Raw genomic sequence first — 17,762 nt, forward strand, 5'->3', positions numbered from 1 at the left:
TGTGGTTTTGTTGAGTCACACTTCTTTCTTAGGGAAGAAAACTTTGAGTAGTGGAATTTTTTTTTAATGGGTCATTCTTAAAATAGCACTGTCTCACTGTGCCGAACGTGATGCTTTGTATTTCTGCTGACCGTTTGTTAATCTCGCTGTGATTTTACAGGATAGCATTCTTGGTTATAAAGTATCCAACTTAGTGTTTCATACTGTAAAGATTTGATTTGTTGCAAACATTGGCATATAGTTAGTTATCCTAAGTTTGATTCTTGAATATAAAAGATGAAGAAGTATGTCCAGTTGTTATATAAAGTTCTTCCTTAGGAGGTTCTGGGGTGTTCATTTTATGAAGAAATTTGGCAGGCAAATGAATGTATTCTGTTTTGTTTGATAATTGAGCACCATTCAGATCCTGAAGGTTCTTCAGTGAAGACAATTGAAACTCAGAAATTTTGAACCTTGAACACTTATGATTCCTCTTAAACTGACAAGGTTCTTAAGGTAAGAGAAGGTAGTTCTTTTATTTGGAATAAAATATTTGTCACTCCTGGTCTGTAGAGCAGCTGCACACTGTTGGATCCCTTATCAGTTTAGAGTCGAAAGACTAATTAGTTATTAACATGCTGTGGTTATCTTTTAGATTCAAGATAATGCATGTGGATTTTTTTCTTTACCTTTTTTTAAGTTGTGTTAAGATATATGCAACATAAAATTTTACCTATTTGTAAGTACAGAATTCAGTGGCGTTACTTATATTAACAAAGTTGTATGATAATTACCACCATTCCAGAATTGCCCATCACTTCAAACTTACTAAGAAATAATTCCCCATTTAGTCTTCCCCTCTGGCTCCTCATAACCTCTAATCTACTTCCTGTCTCTATGGAATCTGTTTTTGACATTTCTTATAAATGGAATCATACCATATTTATCTTTTTTGTGTTTGGCTTATTTAGTTTAACATAGTATTCTGATGGTTCATCCATATTTGGCATTTATCAGAACTTCATTTCTTCTCATGGTTAAATAATAATGTATTATAAATATATACATTTTATTTATCCATTCTTCAGTTGATGGTCACTGGGGTAAGACTGCTGTTGGCCAGTGCTGTGGCTCACTTGGCTAATCCTCTGCCTGCGGCGCCGGCACCCTGGGTTCTAGTCCTGGATGGGTACCAGGTACTAGTCCCGGTTGCTCCTCTTCCAGTCCAGCTCTCTGCGCAATGGAGGATGGCCCAAGTACTTGGGTTCCTGCACCCGCAAGGGAGAGCGGGAGGAAGCAGCCAGCTCCTGGCTTTGGATCAGCGCACAGCGCTGGCCGTGGCAACCATTTGGGGGGTGAACCAACGGAAGGAAGACTTTCTCTCTGTCTTTCACTGTCTGTAACTCTCTCTTTCTGTCTCTCTCTCACTGTCTAACTCTGCCTGTCAAAAAAAAAAAAAAAAATGGCTGTGAACATGGGTGTAGACATATCTGTTGAGTTCCTGTTTTCAATTCTTTTAGCTGTAAGGAGTGGAATTGTAAAGTCATGTGATAATTCTGTATTTAGCTTCATGAGGAACCATCAAATTGTTTCCCATAGCAGTTGTTTTACATTCCCTTGTAGTAGTGCATGAGAGTTCAAATGTTTCCTCATCCTCACCAATACCCATTTTCCTTTTTCTATTGCTATATCCATTTTAATAGAAGTGAAGTGGTATCTCCTTGTAGTTTTGATTTGTCTTTACCTAATGATTAGTAATGTTGGGCATCTTTTCATGTTTTTTTTTTTTTTTTGCCATTTGTAAATTTACTCTAGAGACATGTCTATTCATATACTTTTTTATATAGTTTACAGTGTTGCTTTTTTTTTTTAAAAAAAATTTATTTATATTAGAGGCACAGTTTCAGAGAGAGAGGGAGAGACAGATCTTCACCTGCTGGTTCACTCCCCAAATGGCTGCAACAACTCTGAGTGGGCCAGGCCAAATCCAGGAGCCTGGACCTTTATCTGGGTCTCCGATGTGGGTGCAGGGGCCCAACCACTTGGGCCTTCTGCTGCTTCTTTCCTAGTCAACATTAGCAGGGAGCTGGATTGGAAGTGGAGCAACTGGGACCGGCGCTGTGGTGAAGCAGGATAAAGCCCTGGCCTGAAGCACCTGCATCCCATGTGGGTGTCAGTTCTGGTCCTGGCTGCTCCCCTTCCTATCCAGCTCTCTGCTATGGCCTGGGAAAGCAATAGAAGATGGCCCAAGTGCTTGGGCCCCTGCACCCTTGTGGAAGACCCGAAAGAAGCTCCTGGCTCCTGGCTTCGGATCAGCGCAGCTCCAGCCGTTGTGGCCATCTGGGGAGTGGACCAGCGGATGGAAGACCTCTCTCTCTGTCTCTACCTCTCTCTCTAACTCTTTCAAATATTTTAAATAAATCTTTAAAAAAAAAAAGGAAGTAGAGCAGCTTGGACTTAAACCAGCTGAACCTGTTATGCCACAATGCCAGTTCCTACTTTACCCATTTTAGGAGTTTTATAGTTTTAGCTCTTGGATTTAGGGCCTTAATCAATTTTGACTTAATTTTTTTATATTGTATAAGGTAAAGTCTACCTTCATTCTTTTACCTGTGACTGTTTTTCCAGCACCATTTGTTGAAAAGATTTATCTTCCCTCCTAGAATGATCTGACACCCTTGTCAAAAATCAGTTGATCAGCCGGCGCCATGGCTCAACAGGCTAATCCTCCACCTTGCAGCGCTGGCACACCGGGTTCTAGTCCCGGTTGGGGCACCGGATTCTATCCTGGTTGCCCCTCTTCCAGGCCAGCTCTCTGCTATGGCCCGGGAAGGCAGTAGAGGATGGCCCAAGTCCTTGGACCCTGCACCCGCAGGGGAGACCAGAAGTGCCTGGCTCCAAGCTTCGGATCAGCGCAATGCGCCAGCCGCAGCGGCCATTGGAGGGTGAGCCAACGGCAAAAAGGAAGACCTTTCTCTCTGTCTCTCTCTCACTATCCACTCTGCCTGTCAAAAAATAAATAAATAAAAATTAAAAAAAAATCAGTTGATCATAAATGTGAGGATTTATTTCTATGTTCTCAGTTCTGATCCATCAGTCTGTGCATCTATATATCTATCCATAAAGACAGTACCACAATGTTTTGAGTACTGTGGTAGCTTGCCTAATTATTCTGGCTAGAATTTCCAGGAAAATAAATGTTGAATAGAAATTGTAAAAGTAGGCTTCCTCTTGTTTCTGATTTTAGAGGGAAAGCTTTCAGTCTTTCACTGTTGAATATGGTATTTGCTGTGGGTTTTTCTTTTTTTAAAAAAAGATTTACTTTATTTGTTTAAAAGGCAGAGTGACAGAAAGGTCTCCCATCCATTGGTTTACTCCTCACATGGCTGCAACAGCCAGGGCTGGTCTAGGCAGAAGCCAGAAGCCAGGAGCCTGGAGCTCCATCTAGGTCTCCCATGTGGATGGCAAGGGCCCAAGTACTTGGGCCATCTTTTCCTTCTTCCCAGGTGCATTGGGCAGGGAGCTGAATTGGAAGCAGAAAAGCCAGGACTTGAATCAGGGCTCCAATATGGTTGTTGGCAGCAGCTCAGCTCACTGTGGCACAACGCTGGCCCCAGCTGTGAGTTTTTCATGTGTGACTTTATATTAATGAAGTTCCTACTAGCATTGGTTTATTGAGTGACTTTACCCTGAAAGGTGAATTTTGTTAAGCTGTGTTTCCACATCAGTTGAATTATTTGTGATTTATCTTCATTCTGTTAATCAATATTGCATTGGTTGATTTTCTTATATCGTTTATGTTGAATACCATCATTGTATTCTGTTGCACCAAAATAAACTTCTTCTTTTAATTTCATTTTCCATAAGCTTCCCAAAGTTCCCTCATAGGATTTATTCAGCAAACAGTTTCATGTGCACACAAGATTATCTCATTCTAAGAATGGAGGTAGGTGGAGAGTTTGACATGTCTGTTGTCTCTAATTGGTTTAGAATGTTCAGTTTTTCTGTTTTTAATTGATCTATTTGGTTTTCCTATTGAAAAATTGTATTTTTTCTTTAGGTTTGTCAGTGTTTACTTCATATGTTTTAGGGCTCTATAGTTGGGTGCATGTATCTCATAGCCATGGAGTGGACCTTTTACATATATAATGTCCCTGCATGCCCTATAACTTTTTTTTAACAATTTCTTTTTCTCTGACAGAAATATGGCTACTTCTTGCTTCTTCTGGGTGTTATTTGTTTGGAATATCCTTTTCCACCCTTTTGTTTCTCTTTGTGTATCTAAAGTGAGTCTCTTACAAACTGTATATTGATGATTCTTTTTTTTTTTTTTAAGATTTTATTTATTTGAGAGACAGTTACAGAGAGAGAGGGAGAGACAGAAAGGTTTTCCACCTGCTGGTTCACTCCCCAAATGGCTGAAACGGCCGGAGCTGGGCCTATCCAAGGCCATGGAGCCAGGACTTTGTTCTGGGTCTCCCACATAGGTGCAGGGGCCCAAGCACTTGGGCCGTCTTCCATTGCTTTCCCAGACTATAAACAGAGAGCTGGATCAGAAGAAGAGCAGCCAGGACATGAAATGGCACCCATATGGGATGCTGGTGCTGCAGGCAGAGGATTAACCTACTACACCACAGCACCAGTCCAGATCATATTTTTATTCTACCTATCTGTCCTAGAGACTTTAGACTATTTAAATTACTTATAAGGAAGGACTTATTTCTGCCAATTATTTGTTTGCTTTACATGCTTTTTGTAATAATGCCTTATTATGAATTCAGGTGTTTTGTAGTGCAACTTTTCTTCCTTTCCTGTATGTATTTATAGTTATTTTCAGTACTATAGGTTTTTAAAGTATTTTCCCCAAAGAAAATACCTTTGAACTGATTATTTTTAATGTCAGTGGTTTCATCTTTACAGTATTCTAGTCCAGATCCTTCGACAGGCAGGAGATTCCCTCAGCTGTCGTCATTCTTGGCTGAAGTTAGTAATCAGTTTCCATCACTGAACCTGGGGGGGGGGGGGGGGGTGCACATAAGTCCCAGTCTTCTAGAAAACAAAAACAGGAAGAATATAAAGCTGCTTTGATTAGGAAATAGCATTAAATTGTTGGCCATGGTGATTGAGAGAATTTTTCTTTGGTAGCTTCTACCTAAGTGGAAATTTTCAACTTAGTTAAAACCAACATTTCTAGAAAGTTACCGCTTGAGAGATTGTAAAATAAGCCTCTGTTTGAGCATAGTTGGTGTGTTGGTGTACAGTTGTGCATTTTTGAGAAAGATGAACAGAAATTAGAATAGGAATTGTGATGGCTGCTCCTGCCATTGTCTTCCATCTTAGCCCTACTGCAGTAGTGGCATAGATAACAAAATAATAAATGGTACAAGACAGCTGGTGACCCATCTGGATAATTTGCTGAACTTTTCAGGAGGTGAGGAAAGCTCAGATTTACCAGTGTCTTGAGTGTTTACTAAAGGATGGCTCCACTGGACTCCGGCGGAAGCAGGGAAATCCAGTGGATACAGACTTGGTATTTACACAAGACTCTTAGGTCTCAAGTCTTTCCTAGAACAGTGCTGGTGAGTAGTGCTACAAAATCTGTTTCTCCATCTGCACTGATAGTAGCTCTTGATTCTTACAGCATTGTCATCATCATCTTCCTTTCTCCCTCATGTTTATGCAACGGAGGCTGTCAAGTGAATTCACAGGTGATATTGTCCTGTTTTTGGTCATGTAACATCTCTGGATGATGTCCATGCATCATTTTTCTAGAAGATTGTTTTTGATGCCCAGTCTTGGCCTTTTGCTGTTCCATAGAATTCCAAGCCAATCACTCTGATGTTCCAGAAGCCCTCTCCTCTTTTGTGAATTTAGACCCTATTGTTTAATTTCTGTAATACTACCTCTTACAATGATGAACTGTAGGCCTTTTTTCAGTAAGGTTAAATCCAACCATGCTCTTCACTGAATTCCTCAAATGTTTCTTCTCTCACCCAAATTGAAGCATCCTCTTTCCTGCTTGCCCTTTTCTTCTGTTATTTGATATTCAGCTTTGGGTCTCAATTCAATTATTTCTTACAGAAAGCCTTCCCTAACACATACCGCACCTTACCCAGACTGGGTTATGTGCTCTGCTATTTAACAGCCTTCTTTCCAACAGCATCCTTATACTTAAACCTGTAACCACACTTAACCATACTTTATTTCCCTCTCACTAAACTATGAGCTTTATGAAGGAGAGGATTATTTCTTACCCAAATCTATATCCCAGTCCAAGAAACATTTTAGGATATTTTTGTTGTTGACTGAATTAAGAGAAAGCACACGCTGAGAGGTCCTAGGTTTCAGTCTTACGGTTATGTAACATTAATTTGGAACTGTCTGTTCTCTCTGAACAAAGACAAATGCAGCCATCAAAAAATGATACAAAAGCAAGTCTTTCTTTCTGGCAGGCTAAAATATGTGACTACTAAATAATATGACTAATCTTCAGAAACTTAAGGACTAACCTAAAATCAAGGTGTTCTCAACACACACATACCTCACACTGGGAGAGTAGGACTGGGGATAAAGTCAATACTGAAGAAGTGTAGGCAGGGCCAGCTTTATAATAACTAAAAATATGCTCTCCCAGAAAACAATGATAGTGCAAACATGTACTTAAGATTTTTGTGTGCCAGGTTCTTTCTATGTGAAGATATAGCCTGCTAGTTCAAATTCTTTTGAAGTTGCCTGTAGCTTAAGATCTTGGCCTCTGGAATCAAAATGCTGAGTTTGAAATGTAGCCAACAGGACGATCTTCAGACAGTTAACAACCATTCTGGGCCTCAGTTTCCTCATCTGTGAAATGGCTTATGGTATTTCCTTCATAGTGTTGTTGGGAAGACCGAGTCACAGTGCCTGGCTCTGGGTTACCTGAGACCTCTTAGCACTCTCTAGGGACAGTGAGTTGTTCACCTGTTAGTTTGCTGTTTCCACGTGCATGTTCCCCACTACCACCACCAGCACCGTACACACCAGTCTCTGTATCAGACCCATCATAGAAACTGCATTAAACTGAAGTGAGACGGGGGGATAACAACCTTTATCACCAGGCCTGGCAACAGAGTGGCTAAGAGAATAAATAACTTGGCTTTTTTCCTTCCTCCTTCCTTCCCCCTTCTCAGAACAGATCAACTGATGGAACTTAAAATGTAAAAGATCAGGAGACTGCTTTTCAAACTCATTCCATCCTCTCTCAATTCAACCACAGTAATTTATTTTTAAAGCAATTGTGGACATGCCTTATTTAAGGTAGGTAAAAAGACTCACTTTACAACTTGTATCCATATGGAAAAGTGAAGTTGGGATGATCCCAAGTAAATGAAAGAAAACTAGCCCATTTGCCTCTAAACATCTTTTATCACAAAGTATTTATTGAACAAAAATAGTATAATAATAAAAATGATACATATATGAAAGTGAATGAAGATTTCAAGTCATAGAAAAGATGTGTACAAAGAGACCAATGTTCAGGTTATATACTTGTGGTTCCAGAAAACTTAAGCCACAGTAGTTTAACATTGATCAAGCAGACACATATAAAAGGGAGTGGGGTATCTAATGTTCTTTGAAACCTATTTTCTGGCTAAAATACATATTTAAAACACACACACACACAGAATGAGGCAGAGCTTAAGAGACACTTCAATACCTTGTCTGCTACAGTGAGTATCCTGACCCACCAAAAATTGTATTTTTTCATCTATAATAAAAATTAGAGCACGTGTTCATCACAGTATTTGAATAAAATCAATTTATATTCCTTTGGACCAAATTTCCAGTCAGCTTTTACATCTTAAAATTCTAAAGATACAGATATATCTATATTTTTTGCACATTAGTTAATTTTCTAAGATTCTTACATTTTAGAAAGACTAATCTTACCTCGCAAAACAATTTATCTTTTTCTTACCTAACATAGTTTGGGCCAATGATTACTTATAGCAAGGCACTGGGGACAATCAGACTGAACACACTCACTGTTCTGTCTTCAGAGCTTTGTGGCCTCAGGCAACCCCCAGCTTCTCCTGTGCACCTGTCCTGACCTGGAAACTGGTGGGAGGCATTCTTGAAGGCCCCTCCTAACTCTGAACATTCTGCATTCTACTGTAACCACCAGTTCCCTGAAACACCTCCCTTTATTGTATTACTGCAGAATCATCTTTAGCCTGTAAGAGGGTGACAGTATTGTCTATGTGGATTTTGGATGCACTCCTGTTACTTCATAATCAAGGAGGCATGTGTTTTCTCTAATCTTTCTAATAATCCCTGTAATTTAATACCTGGCTTGCATCAGTTATTTGGTTCATTTCAAACCGATCCCTATTACGTGTAGTTAATGGTCACAATTAACTTTGCTACTTCTATACAGGTGCAATGCCTGCTGATTTTCTGAAGGAACAACAACAACAAAAATTATCACTGCTGTAAACCACAGCACACAACAGTTTGGAATACTGTAATTCTTTTATCAGTTCAGTTCCACAATAAGTTCCTTCAGAATATTTTTTAGATTTCCTTTATTCTCAGCATAAATTTAGTAATTCATTGAGTAGTGTATCCTCCCTCTGAATTTCCACAAGTCAGAGCTTCAGTACTTCGTTTTGTTTGTTGTAAGGAGGTTACTGATGCATGAAAATCGTGACAATACATGATGTAACAAAACTGTTGTTTGGATTCATCTGTAGTCTGGGAGCTCTAACACAGTAAATATATCAGATGATGTGACTCTGTGGAAAATGGAGAGAACCAGGGCTCGTTTTTAAAATAAGAATACGCTAACAGGGAATACCCTAGGGGCCCAAGATACTATGAATTTGATGTAACTCTTCTCTGATTTTTGTTTCAGTGGCATCTAAGTTCATTTCTTTAAAAATGTACTTTAGAGCATTTTCTCTTACGAATTTTTATTGTCTAAATATGGCTTGGTTTATTCTTATAAAAATGTTACTTGGACACTACATTTACTGAGTTTCAGTTCAAAAATGTTCTAAGGCAATTCTTAACAATTGAAAGCAAAAAAAAGTGATATGATTATGCTTTCACATTGCTTATTTGTGAAAAACAATGAAATTCTACTAGAGAGCTGTTTGTTACTAATTTTTGTCTTTCATTTTTCTTAATACTAAAAAATATATAAATCATTTACATAAACTAAATGCAAAAGAAGGCACAGCTGGTTATAGGTGTTATAAGCACAGTTCAACATATGCAGAATTAAGGAAAAAAGCTTCACATCCTTATTAGTTATACTGAAAACCATTAAGAAAAGTTCTTCACTGTCAACAGTGTTCAACACTTAAGAGCTACGAGGATATAAAAACAGACATTAAAATTCACTTAATGCAAAACAGATTTTCATATATACTTGAATATATATAAAAACAGTTTTTAAAATGCTAACATAAATCTAGACTATCCATGTTATGAAAAGTGCAAACCAAATTAACAGGGGGTTTCACGATGTCCTTCTTACGACACAGGTACACTAGCCCATGGGACAGATCTGTTTCATCTGTTAATGAGTCCTTAATTTCGGCCAGATGTCATCAGGATTTCTGGGAGTTGGAAGAAAGCAATACTGGAGAAGCAGCTCTGTCCAGACTGGGGATTGGCACTGGCATGTGGCCGTTAAGCAGTGTGGGGAACTGTAGGGAAGAGAAGATTTTTAAAATTAATTATTACAAATTCAGTGGAAGAACTTGGGTCCCTGACACTGCCAAACCATAGTTCAGTTCTCTCATCACCCTTGTAGCAGAGACTGGTTGCCAATGTATTTCAGAGTAACTAGAAGGTGACAATGAGATCAAGATTACCCACAATATATTCAGGGTAGGGCCATGAAAATGTCTAACTATTCTATATGCAGAGGCTGCTAGAAGATACTTTATAAATTGCTGAAATGTTCTAAAACCATTTTTAAAGATTCCAAGCTACTTGGAATGCCAATTTGCTTTAAAAATTAAAAAACCCAGTCAGACCAGACTACCATATTTGTAATTTCTCATTGTATTTTTGACTGTCAATATTCCAGAGTACTACAAAGATGTTTCTCAGTAACTATTAATGTTTCTACTTTAAAAGACTTAGAATAGAAACTTTTTTTTTGACAGGCAGAGTGGATAGTGAGAGAGAGGGACAGAGAGAAAGGTCTTCCTTTTTGCCGTTGCTTCCCCCTCCAATGGCCGCCGCGGCCAGCGCATCACGCTGATCAGGAGCCAGGTGCTTCTCCTGGTCTCCCCTGCGGGTGCAGGGCCCAAGAACTTGGGCCATCCTCCACTGCCTTCCCGGGCCATAGCAGAGAGCTGGCCTGGGAGAGGGGCAACCAGGATAGAATCCGGCGCCCCAACCGGGACTAGAACCCGGTGTGCTGGCGCCGCAAGGTGGAGGATTAGCCTGTTAAGCCACGGGGCCGGCTAGAAAAAACATTTTTACTTTGGAGTGGAGAAAGTATTCTAATTAAAATGATAAAAACACTTATTACAGATCACCCATAAGTGACAAGCTTAAAGAATGAAAATAATTTCTGTGTTGCTGGTGATCAAGATACATAGTAGGATAAGGTATATACTTTGAAACAGATTTCACCTTTGAAACAAATACATTAGCTATACACCCAACTAGCCAGGAATAAAGAAAGGACTCCTTTTACTAGGTGACTACTTGCAACTAGGTATGTCTAGGATGGTATTTGTCAAAATCATCTGGCCTGTCTTCTAGCTTAATTCCTATTTAGTTCAGCTGGAGTTAAATATTAAACTTAAGCACTGAGTATCGAACTTAAGGGCCTGGCACATATTAGAAGTACAATAAATATTTGTAGAGCAAGTCAATGAGTATTCTTTGTCATTCCCAGGCTGTTTCAGTAACATTGTCTATACCTTAACAGTTTTATCAAAGGTTATCACATCCTATGCTATCTAGGGGCTACACAGTACGTTTTGTTATCCCCATTTTCCAGATGAGAAAAACAGTGGAAGAAATTGATTGGTGAAAGGTCACAACAAGCCAGCAGCAAAACCAAGTTTTAAACTGTCTGAAATATTTCCTCCGTCAAACTTGTGGCACAGGTCTTTAATAACTGTTTCACTTTTAGTAGTTTTGAGCATATGCAAGGTTTCTCTTCTGATATTTTGGAATTTTTTCTGTGGTTTCATCCACTTACGTTATCTATTCACATATAATTGTGTGTTCAACCCATGCTCTTAACCACTGTTCCTGTTGACCTAGAAGTGAACACTGGAAGAGCAGGTTGTGAACTTTCATTCTTTTATTTGAGTCGAGTCTTCTCTCTGGTCTTTACTCATCAGCTTTGGCTTTATGTGCACACACTCCACTGCCGGCATTCCTCCCGATTAGCCGGCCTTTCCTGGCATGTACCTTGGTCATCTTTATTGGCTCCTCTCCCACCACAGTCCCCTTCTTGCCTCAGCCATCTTTTCTCCCATACCATGCCTGGACTTGACAACTATTCCATTTTAAATGTCCCCAACCAATGCCTCTTCCCACAAGACCTACTTTTTAATCCGGTGCTCAGTGGTGGCTAGGAATAAATTTAGCTCTCAACGTGAATTAAGGCTCTGCCATTTACCAGTGTGTGATCTTGGGTAAATTGGGCAGTGTCTTAGTCTTCTCAGTTTTAAAATAGAACTGGGGCCAGCACTGTGGCTCAGTGGGTTAAAGCCCTGGCATCCCATATGGGTGCTGGTTCTGGTCCTGGCTGCTCCTCTTCTGATCCAGTTCTCTGCTGTAGCCTGGGAAGGCAATGGAAGATGGCCCAAGTCCTTGGGCCCCTGCACCCTCACGGGAGACCCGGAAGAAGCTCCTGGCTTTGGATTGGCACAGCTCCTGCCGTTGTGGCCATCTGGAGAGTGAACCAGTGGATGGAAGACCTCTCTCTCTGCCTCTCTGTAACTCTTTCAAATAAATAAAATAGATCTTAAAAAAAAAAAAAGTTCCCATATTCCCAATAGTTTTTTTTTTTTAAAGTGTTTCAAACAATGTCGGGCACACGGTAAGCCCTCAATAAATGCTATTAGCATTTCCAGTCTTACTATTCAGTATAACCTTTGCCTTTCCCCATTTCTCACCACCTACTGACTCCTTAAACCCAACTCAAGTCTCCTCAGATGTCTTCTAAATAGACTCCTGTGTCCACTGTCCCAGCCGGAGATGACTCGGAGCACTGTATAGGTTTCCACTCATCTTTTCTGTCCCTTCCACTTCTTTAGTCTTCTCCACACTGATAGTAGTGATAACTTGAAAGCCTGCACTCTGCTCTGCAGCTTGAGAAGCTTCAACTACTAAGGCGAAGCCCTTCACAGATACTGTTAAAGGCCCACAGCTGTTCATCTGACCTGAACACCCATCACTGTCCATTCCTGAACTGACTTTCCTATTCAGGTCATGCCCATCTATTAGCCTAAACTGTGCTCTACTCACTGTGAAAACCCTGTCCTTCCTTTCCCTACGTTCAGGTGCTGCTGCTTCATTAGAGCCTCTGTCCAGTACCCAGCTGCAAAGAGCTACTCCGGCAGTTTCCCTGGGCACTTTGTTTACCCGTCATTCACTTGCTGTATTCCCTGCAGTCGCTGCCGCAGAGCACTGCAAATATTTGCTGGGTTAGATGTGTGGAGTTAAAAATTACAGAACACATTCTCAACTGAAAACTTCATTGGCTCCACCTTATTTCAACATACACCTGTACCTACTAAGTGTATCCCAAATTGGATCCAAATCCATTTTAAACATGATGGAACAGACATCTAACTCAAAATGTCCAACTGTCTAGTGTTAAGAGACTGTACACTTACTTGTAAATCAAGGTTCTGTATTTACATTTAGCATTTGGAAACTTTCCTCATTAAAACACTTCTCTGGGGCCAGTGTTAAGGCACAGAGGGTACAACCCACCACCTGAGACACCAGTGTTCACCCCCAGAGTTCAAGTCTCTGCTGCTTTCCTGATCCAGCTCCCTGCTAATGTGCCTGGGAAAAAGCAAAGGTGTCCCAAGTCCTTGCACCCACGTGGGAAACCTGGATAGAGTTCCAGGCACTTGGCTAGGTGCTGTTTTGACCAGTTGGGGGAGTGAACCAGCAGAGGGAAGTTCGTTCTTTCCCTCTCTCTCCCCCTCTCAAATCTTTGTCAAAAAATTCTCAATTACAAAGTGTACCTCTCTTCCAGAAAGGCTTCTTTTCCCGTCTCTCCTTCCCTGAAGCTCTTCAATATCTAACAATTCTATCAGATATTCTGTGCAAAAATAGCTCTGTCAGCTATTACCCAAGGGGACCTGCCTTTCCAATGATCACAACAGAAAACTGGCCAACATCACTCAACAGCTGTTACAGGCCAAGTCTGCTTCGTTCTTCTCTCCAACACATTCATAGCATATGTGAAAGAAGTTGTTGCTTTAAACAAAATTATCTTCATTGGTTTAAAATGGACACTGTTGATTAAGAGATACTTAAAGGGCACTACTGATTACAGTTCATATTTTCAGAATTCAGATTACTGTCAATGTTCAGTCTTAAAAATGAGAAAGAATTGGGGTAGAGGTTTGACATAGGAATTAAAGCATTTGAAATGCCTGCATTCTCTCTGATTGCTCGGGTTCAAGTCCTGGTACCACTCCCAATTCCACCTTCCCGCTAATGTGCAACCTTGGTGGCAGCAGCTGATGGCTACTACCTGAGTCCCTGATACCCATGTGAGAGACCTGCATGGAGTTCTAGGATCATTGTTTCAGCATGGCCCATGACTCAGTGGATGGAAGATTCTCTCTCTGCCTTTCAAGAAAAAAAAAATTATTCCTCTTACCATATTTTGTTGCTTACCTCTTTCAACTCTTAGCACCCTCAACTGCTTTTTTCACAGGAAGAGTAATAATATTTTAAAATGAACAAAATTGTTTTTAGTCTCATGGATGCAACCACAAAAGAGGGCCCAAAAGCATGCAAGCTGTCAGCCACTGAGACTGCGATATATATTTTTTTGAGCTGTATTTTGAATGGCTCCAGGTAGCCTTTAAATGCAGTAATTCTGAATTCCAAATGTAATTTAGGAACCACTGTTCTGCACTGGTTCCTAGACCAACAGCATCACTAGAACCTTGAAAGCCGTGTTTTTATCAGGTGCCATACCCCCAGGGTGATCCTGTCACATGCTAAATTTGAGAGCCACTGGTCTGCAGAAGTGACTGAGGAGGGTGTGCACCTCTCCCAACTCCCAGAGAAGCCATAATGTATACAATCACTGTGGACTAAACCAGTGTTGCTACTAGGGATACTGGGCTGGAAACGCTGAGATGTAAGGCAAGGAGTCCCAAAAAAATCCCCAATTAGTTATCCTCTGTTTTCTTCTAAGAGGTCACCAAGCCCTGTAACAATCAGATGCCAGAATTCCCAATAAGGAAAGCAACGAGAGGCCATTCATTATTTCCAGACACCTACTGAACTCTGCAGACGCTGCTCCATTCTAGGATTAGAGTAGTATGCAACCCCAACTCCGCGGGCCTTACTGTAGCCGCACAACTCCTTCATACCAGAATACTGCTTGAATCTCAAGGCTTAGGCAAAATAAACTCTTGTATTTCTCCAACAAAAGATTAGTATTCCTAATCTAGAACTTTCCTAATACTGTATTTGCTTTTTGCTATTTCTAGTTTTTACATCTCCACGTTGAAATGGTTCAGAGTCAGCATGTTAGCTGTGCATGACCATAGCTCAATTCCTGTAATGGGAATACAGAGCAGGGGAGAGAAAGAAACCCGAGTACCCCAGGGACATAGTCACACCATGACACCCGACTCCACTACTAGGAAACCAGAGAACCAAGATAGCAATCAAAACCTATTTAGTCAGACCCTTCCTTCCAACAAGATCCTGAATCCTGGTATGTCTAGTCCCTAGCAAATGGTCACCTTAACAAGCAAAATGACCAGTTAAAAAGGTCAAGTCTCCCTGGTCTTTGTAACATTTTCCTTTCTTAGACATCTCTCTACAAATTCTAGTATGTGCTCATTTACACAGTCAGCCATAAATATGAGTACCATTTGTGCACCAAGCAATGCTCTAGATGCCAAGGAGCACCGTGGTGAATAGGATGCATTCCTGGTTTCTTGCAGACCCACAGTCTAGTGGAGGAAAGATGGCCAGATCAGCGGGCAGTCATGACACGAAGTGCTAAGTGCTAGATGGTACAGGAGCCCAAGGACTGCAGCTCACTTGGAGCGAGCCACACTGGGGGGTGTGGAATGCATGGTGGGTGAGACAAGGCTGCCCTGTGCCCACCTTTGCTTCATTCCTGTCCCTCGGATCCTTTCTACCTGTGCTCACATATTCAAACAATAGCACCTTGGTTGGTGGGTCACAATCTCTGGACCTCAAAGAGGAAATGATGATTCCCAACTGACAGCAAGGCATACTGCTGCAAGATTCTAGTGTGTGAATGAATAGCGAAGGTCTCACCAAGTGCAGAGAGCTCTACAAGGTAAAGCAGCCCAGTCTTATTGTTAACCGAATGCTCTGGATGGGCCTTTTTGCTGCAGAATGAGGAGCAGCCGATTTTGATTCTCAGACATGCAGACACGTTTCTATCCCAATAGGGAGAACCTGTCCACTGTTTTTATTTTGTAATCTATTTCAAGTCAGTCACTACACTAGTAGGATTTATCTTCTAAAGCTTCTTAGGAACTTTTAGAAAAAGTTTGTAAAGGTAAAACCTTAATACACTTCTAGTTTGCATTATCAAATGAAAATGTCCAAAGCACTTTAAGAATTAATTGTTCCACACAGGGATACCTGCCATGAACATGCCATTTCTGCCCCAGTGAAAAACGTCTGCCTCTGAAGGGTATGCAGCCCCCCTAACTTGAACTCCCTTTGAAACTTAACATCTTAATCAAACATAGGACAGAAACCACCACCTGTAACTTCGCAACTCAGAGGAGAAAACAGCCCTCAGAAGTTCGATGTTTGATGCTCACCTGGAACAGCGTGTTTGGCCCCTGCAGCCGGGCAGGACTCAATGGAGCAACTGGACTAAGGCTGCTCCAGAAATGTATGCTGGACAGCAGTGGACTTGGGGTCAGAAGCAATCCATTTGGTGTCTGGGAGAAAAAGCAGATACACAGTTCTTGGTATAGATTTGCATACCTCCAGCCATGACCAAGCAGCAGACAAGTGAGGTGCACTGGCCAGGGGCCAAGAGACAAGCCGCTTCCGCTCAGGACAATCTGGTAACTTCCACACTGTTTGACTTCTGTTTTCTCCAATGTTAATTTTATGAGCAACTGTATAGCAGAGGGATTGACAAGCTACTTTCCCTACACATTCTGGCGGAAAACTCAAGCTTGCATCATCTTTTCTCCAAATGGTTCCCTCAACTTGCTTCCTGTCCCAGGTTAACCAAGATGTAGCACACAGCAAAACAGGATGTCATGAGGATGTTACTGGTCATCTATATGTTCTTGGTTTTTCTACAGCAGACACCCATTACTTGGGTTACACACACACACACTTTCAAACCACTTCCCGGAGCTTCACTTTCTTTAACAATAGCCCTTTAATACTTTAAGATCTGCTGTTAAAATACCCTGTAGCAGCTTCTTCCAAAGCCCCAAGCTGGAGCTTCCAGATTTCACTCCGGATGTGGGGTTGGTGAGAATTCATCACCCTGCGATATGTCAGGTTGGGTGTGAAGCCCAAACTCTGGGTTTCCCAGGAGACTGCCAGGGCCTGCATTTAGCTTGCACGTGCATGCACGCACACACACACACACACACAGCAGGAGTCCTGGCCCGAGAGCCAGCTAGTGAGCAGGAGAAACAGCTGGCCCAGCTGGTGAGTCTGCACAGTTTTAATTCTCAGTAGAGGCAGACTCCTTGGCACAGGGTGCTCCTGCACCTTGGGTGCCTGCAGGGAGCCCCTCCGTGGTCCTGTGATGTCAATAAGGTGCTTTGTATGAGCAGCAGCGCAGCCCAGGCGCCGGCATCTCCGACTGCATCAGGCTGGATGCTGAAGTGTTATTTTTTCCTAGAATTGGCCTCAGCAGCTTCATTAATTATCAAGAGCATTTGGGCTTAACCCTGAATTGAAAGGTCTGCTCTGTTTGGTGCAATGGAGACAAACATCGAAAGGTCCTCAAACTGTGAAGTTGCTGAAAAGTAAACAAGCTTTTACCAAATTCTTGGAGTCGTCAGTTCCAGGGCATTTCCTACATACTGAAATGACCTATGAGGTTACTAGGAAAAATACACGTGGTGAATAAGCTTCCCATGTGTTCCGGGCCAAGGCAGTTTCACAAGCGGGGCAGGCCGTCTGGCCCGACCGTTAAGAATTAACCGCTCGGCGGCGGTCTTTGCTGGCTTCCAATCTCAGAAGCACTGCTTACTAGCTAGGTGACCTCAGGCAAGCAAGCAAGCCTCTCCGTGCCTCAGTTTCCTAATGTGTACAATGAAGAAAGTAACACCCCCCCCCCCCCAGCACTTGCAAGGTCATGGGGAAGATTAAAAAAGACAATGGACTTTTTTTTTTTTTTTTTTTTTTTTTGACAGACAGTGGGAGAGGCAGAGAGAAAGGCCTTCCTTTTTCCATTGGTTCACCCCCCAAAATGGCCGCTACGGCCAGTGCGCTGCATCGACCCAGAGCCAGGTGCTTCTCCTGGTCTCCCATGCGGGTGCAGGGCCCAAGCACTTGGGCCTCCTCCACTGCCTTCCCGGGCCACAGCAGAGAGCTGGACTGGA

At 41.7% G+C, this 17,762-nt stretch overlaps 1 protein-coding gene across 2 annotated transcripts in view; it reads right to left on the reverse strand.

Moving 5' to 3' along the window:
- Positions 1-7,374: 7,374 nt before the first annotated feature.
- Positions 7,375-17,762, reverse strand: part of ELK3 (ETS transcription factor ELK3) — a 71,187-nt gene continuing 60,799 nt past the window's right edge. The window contains exons 4-5 of one of the 2 annotated variants that reach the window (XM_062203089.1): positions 16,005-16,127; positions 7,375-9,668 (exon numbers count right to left, since the gene is read on the reverse strand). In XM_062203089.1, the coding sequence (XP_062059073.1) occupies positions 9,570-9,668; positions 16,005-16,127 (222 nt within the window). In that variant the 3' untranslated portion in view covers positions 7,375-9,569. The remainder of the gene's footprint in view (positions 9,669-16,004; positions 16,128-17,762) is intronic. The other variant, XM_062203090.1, reaches the window with a different exon arrangement.

The sequence above is a fragment of the Lepus europaeus genome, chromosome 10 (assembly GCF_033115175.1).
Source record: "Lepus europaeus isolate LE1 chromosome 10, mLepTim1.pri, whole genome shotgun sequence".
Classification (NCBI taxonomy): Eukaryota; Metazoa; Chordata; class Mammalia; order Lagomorpha; family Leporidae; genus Lepus; species Lepus europaeus.